Source organism: Blennius ocellaris, assembly GCF_963422515.1.
Source record: "Blennius ocellaris genome assembly, contig: SCAFFOLD_61, whole genome shotgun sequence".
Lineage (NCBI taxonomy): Eukaryota > Metazoa > Chordata > Actinopteri > Blenniiformes > Blenniidae > Blennius > Blennius ocellaris.
This window is the reverse complement of record NW_027662143.1, coordinates 119,008-123,912: the sequence shown is the minus strand read 5'-3', so window position 1 is coordinate 123,912 and position 4,905 is coordinate 119,008. Positions and strand designations below refer to the sequence as shown.

Here is a 4,905-nt window from a genome sequence, read left to right as displayed (position 1 = left end):
CAAAAGCTGCGCTACCAGAAGCCGCCGTCCCAAAAGCTGCGCTACCAGAAGTTGCGGTCCCAAAAGCCGCCGTCCCAAAAGCCGCGCTACCAGAAGCCGCCGTCCCAAAAGCCGCGCTACCAGAAGCCGCCGTCCCAAAAGCCGCGCTACCAGAAGCCGCCGTCCCAAAAGCTGCGCTACCAGAAGCCGCTGTCCCAAAAGCTGCGCTACCAGAAGCCGCCGTCCCAAAAGCCGCGCTACCAGAAGCCGCCGTCCCAAAAGCCGCGCTACCAGAAGCCGCCGTCCAGAAAGCTGCGCTACTAGAAGCCGCCGTCCCAAAAGCTGCGCTACTAGAAGCCGCCGTCCCAAAAGCTGCGCTACCAGAAGTTGCGGTCCCAAAAGCTGCGCTACCAGAAGCGCCGTCCCAAAAGCTGCGCTACCAGAAGTTGCGGTCCCAAAAGCCGCCGTCCCAAAAGCCGCGCTACCAGAAGCCGCCGTCCCAAAAGCCGCGCTACCAGAAGCCGCCGTCCCAAAAGCTGCGCTACCAGAAGCCGCTGTCCCAAAAGCTGCGCTACTAGAAGCCGCCGTCCCAAAAGCTGCGCTACTAGAAGCCGCCGTCCCAAAAGCTGCGCTACTAGAAGCCGCCGTCCCAAAAGCTGCGCTACCAGAAGTTGCGGTCCCAAAAGCTGCGCTACCAGAAGCCGCCGTCCCAAAAGCTGCGCTACTAGAAGCCGCCGTCCCAAAAGCTGCGCTACTAGAAGCCGCCGTCCCAAAAGCTGCGCTACTAGAAGCCGCCGTCCCAAAAGCTGCGCTACCAGAAGCCGCCGTCCCAAAAGCTGCGCTACCAGAAGTTGCGGTCCCAAAAGCCACGCTACCCAGAAGCCGCCGTCCAAAAGCCGCGCTACCAGAAGCCGCCGTCCCCAAAAGCTGCGCTACCAGAAGTTGCGGTCCCAAAAGCCGCGCTACCAGAAGCCGCCGTCCCAAAAGCCGCGCTACCAGAAGCCGCCGTCCCAAAAGCCGCGCTACCAGAAGCCGCCGTCCCAAAAGCCGCGCTACCAGAAGCCGCCGTCCCAAAAGCCGCGCTACCAGAAGCCGCCGTCCCAAAAGCCGCGCTACCAGAATCCGCCGTCCCAAAAGCCGCGCTACAGAATCCGCCGTCCCAAAAGCCGCGCTACCAAAGCCGCCGTCCCAAAAACTGCGGTCCCCACCGCACGGGACGGAACCAGACCCGTTTGGGGTTTTGTGCCTTTTCTACCGCGGAAGTTGTGGATCGTACTGAAATAACCGTACCTGAAGCCGCCGTCCCAGAAGCCACAGTACCAAAATTCGCCGTACCAAAAGCCGCCGTCCCAGAAGCCACTGTACCAAAATTTGCCGTACCAAAAGCCGCCGTCCCAAAAGCCGCCGTCCCACCGCGCCGTCCGTGGTGTAGCGGGGCGGGAGGCCACGTTGCAGCAAAGTGCCCCCTGACCCACGTTGTGGCGCCGTCCCACCACACTGTACGGTTAAGATGGAGGCGGGACTGTGACCTACATGGTGCTGGACCCACATGCTGGAACACTCAATACTACTTGGTGACGAGATAAATTGTCGGACCAGTTGGTATTGAATGAACTAAATAACGGAAGAGACATACTTATTTAAAAGCACGGAGCTGAACCAATATAAAGACGTATACCAGATATGTACATGAATATAATCTATACAAAGAGGTATAGAAACTAAATAAAGTGTAACTTTGGAAGCCACAGACGGTCCAGTTTCACGGGATGAGTCTCGTAAGATCACATGATTAGTACTGAAAATGACAATCTTAACATAAAAGTCCATTTTAATGCAGCATTCTGCACAAAATACGGTGAATTTAAAAAAGAAGTCCTGGTTAACCAGTTGCTCGGTGGGTTCTGGGGCTGATGGGAGCTTTTAGCAGCTGGTTCTGGGGGGGGGTTAGGCTCCGCCCTCTGCTGAGACGACTCGCCATCCAGCCAACGTCTTAAAGTCCCAGTGAAATGAAGGTTCCACCTCCAAAACTCTCTGGTGTCTCTTCTAGAACCTTTTCCTGCTAACTGGCTGAAGGTCAAATGTTAAAACACGACAATCTGAGAGAAAATAGCCGATAAACGGCGCCATTTCCTCTGCTGGGCGGAGCTTCTGACAATAACAGAGTGACATCACGAGTTGTGCACACACCCAAGTCGTGTTTACATTATGGAGGATCAGAGTTTGACCACGAAGAGGCTGAATTGAACCAGATTTCATCATCATGGTCATTTCAAACCCAGTGATTGATGAGAAGACACATAACACATAAGAAGACACATAGCTAGCTGCTAGCCACGCTAGCTATGTGTCTTCTTTTCTCCTCTCTGGTCTCTTCCAGGCTCAATCTTTCATCAAGGCTCATAAAACGCCGACTAGAACTTCAAAACACTGTAAAAACTTGATATTTAAGAGGAAACAAGTCGATATAAACACGACAGATCGAGATCTGCACAACTCGTGATGTCACACATAGGCTCCGCCCACGAAGGAGAAGGATTCCCCCCGACTTCCTTGGCTGGAAATTCAAAATTCAAATGACTTTGTTTTGCGACAACAGTGGTGGGGCAGAGTCGGAGGAACCTTAGAAGTAGAACCCCAACTATCGTTTTTTTACAAAGTAGTGTTTTACATTTCACGAGGTTTAACGGTACCGTCTGCGGCGGCAACGCCACGCCGCGCCGCTCGTGCAGTGGAACCGGGGCTTCATGTCAAACTTCTCCGACGCTTCGGTTTGGATGCGCACAAGAATTTGTCTCATTATTCATGTTTTTTTTTTGACTTTGTGCGTTCTGGGTACAGTTACTCCGTCGGGGATTACGGCTCCTGTCGATACTGAGAGGAGAGTTTATGCATCTCGGGCGACGTTCACACTGCAGGTCCTGAAGCTCCATTCCGGTTTCCGTCACCGGTGTCCCAATTTTTGCCGTAATCGTTCACATTGTGTGTTAAAGTGGTCAGGCTGCCGTGTGAAGCGGATCCACGGTGAAGAGCCAGAGCGCATGTTGACAAGTCGATCTGAACGCCAACATCAGCACCAGGGTTGCCAGATGTGTCTCACCGTTTCCTGCCTAAATAACTTTCTATTTCTACCAGCTCAAATCTCAGCCTGTAGAAATCATGTTAAAACCGTAAAACTACTGTATGTGTAATAAAAAAAAAACCTGCCACAAAATGATCCGAGTTAAAAGGTGAGGGAGTTTGTCTCCCCAGTTGGAGGATGGCCACCAGATCTGGCAACGCTGGTCAGTCTGTCCATTCATTTTCAAGTGGCTGTTAAATACGAGCACAGCTTTTATTCTGGCGGGGAGCCCGCTTCCTCCGGCTCTCGTCTGTGATGTGACGAGCGAGGCCCGGCTCCGGTGCAGAACCATCAGAACCAGACCCCCCCCCCCCCCCCCCCCCCCCCCGAGCAGGAAACCAGAATTGGCTCACGTTTCCCTGCAGTGTGAACGGAGCCTCCGTGTTGGTTGTCCGGCTAATGTCATGTCCAACAGTTGTAAAACAAGAGCGTTTGTACTGCTGAGCACGGTTTCCTGGTGCCTCTGCTGGTTGGCGAGGCCCCCGGGGGGCCCCCCCGCGGCCCCCCCCCCCCCTGCTGGGAGCCACCACGACAAGACGAACGTTCGGCAGTGACGTCGGCAAGCTGCCGCGAAAAAAAACACCTTTTGTTTGGCAGGACCTGATTCGACGCCCCCTTCACACCAGGCCACGCCCCCTTCACACCAGGCCACGCCCCCTTCACAGCAGGCCACACGTCTGTGAAGTGTTTCGGCTGCTCAGCTCCTTCCTCTCCTGTCAGAAACTTTCCTCTCAATCAATCAAACTTTATTTCTATAGCCCTTTACAATCACCTAGTGGTGTCCAAAGTGCTTTACAACAAGGCGATATATATAAAAAAAACTAAACAATACATTAAGAGATAAATACGAGGATAATACATCAAAACAGTAAATAAAACACAGGTGCTGCAGGTCGGTGAAGCTTCCAGAAGTTCATAACAACAGAGCATAGAGAATAAACACTCTGTCCTAGACTGAGTTACAAGACAACTTAAAAAATTAGTTTTCAGCTTTGATTTAAAAAGGCGGAGATCAGTGGTGGTGTGAATGTCGGGGGGCAGTTTGTTCATGTCGGGGGGGGGGGGGCAGTTTGTTCCTCAGTCTGGGAGCAGCAACACCCCACTGTTTATATCTCCACCTTGGAACGTCTAATAGAAGCTGAGCTGAAGAACCAGGGCCCTTCCTCTCCAGGGTTAGGGTCATTGTTATATTATTGCTACCATTATTAGTAGTACTATACACGAGTATTATACACTATTTCACACTGTTGTTATCTGTATTATTGTTATATAATGCCTACTTCTAATGGCTCTGCCACTGCACCTTACTATTTATTTATCTTGCTTTGATCTCCTGCTTATTTCTAAGTGCCCATGTTCCGTTCTGTGTTTACTTTATGTCTTATACCCAGATAGTTTTATTTTTACTTTTATTTCTATTCTATGGTATTTTATAGTATTCGTATGTACCAGATTGCTGCAACAAGACAATTTCCTTTGTGGATGATTAAAGTAGCTATCTATCTCTCTCTCTCTATCTCTCTCTGTCTCTCTCTCATCTCTCTCTCTCTCTGTCTCTGTCTCTCTCTCTCTCTCTGTCTCTGTCTCTCTCTGTCTCTCTCTGTCTCTGTCTCTCTCTCTCTCTCTCTGTCTCTGTCTCTCTCTGTCTCTCTCTGTCTCTCTGTCTCTGTCTCTCTCTCTCTGTCTCTGTCTCTCTCTCTGTCTCTCTCTCTCTGTCTCTCTCTCTCTCTGTCTCTCTGTCTCTGTCTCTCTCTCTGTCTCTGTCTCTGTCTCTCTCTGTCTCTCTCTCTCTCTCTGTCTCTCTC

The 4,905-nt window shown here is 51.4% G+C and overlaps 1 protein-coding gene across 1 annotated transcript in view; it reads left to right on the top strand.

Moving 5' to 3' along the window:
* Positions 1–3,238: 3,238 nt before the first annotated feature.
* kansl2 (KAT8 regulatory NSL complex subunit 2) overlaps positions 3,239–4,905 on the top strand; it is a gene marked incomplete at its 5' end in the record, with an annotated part of 9,005 nt that continues 7,338 nt past the window's right edge. Inside the window, 1 exon segment of the mRNA XM_080521661.1 lies at positions 3,239–3,263. Within this exon segment, the coding sequence (XP_080377787.1) occupies positions 3,239–3,263 (25 nt within the window).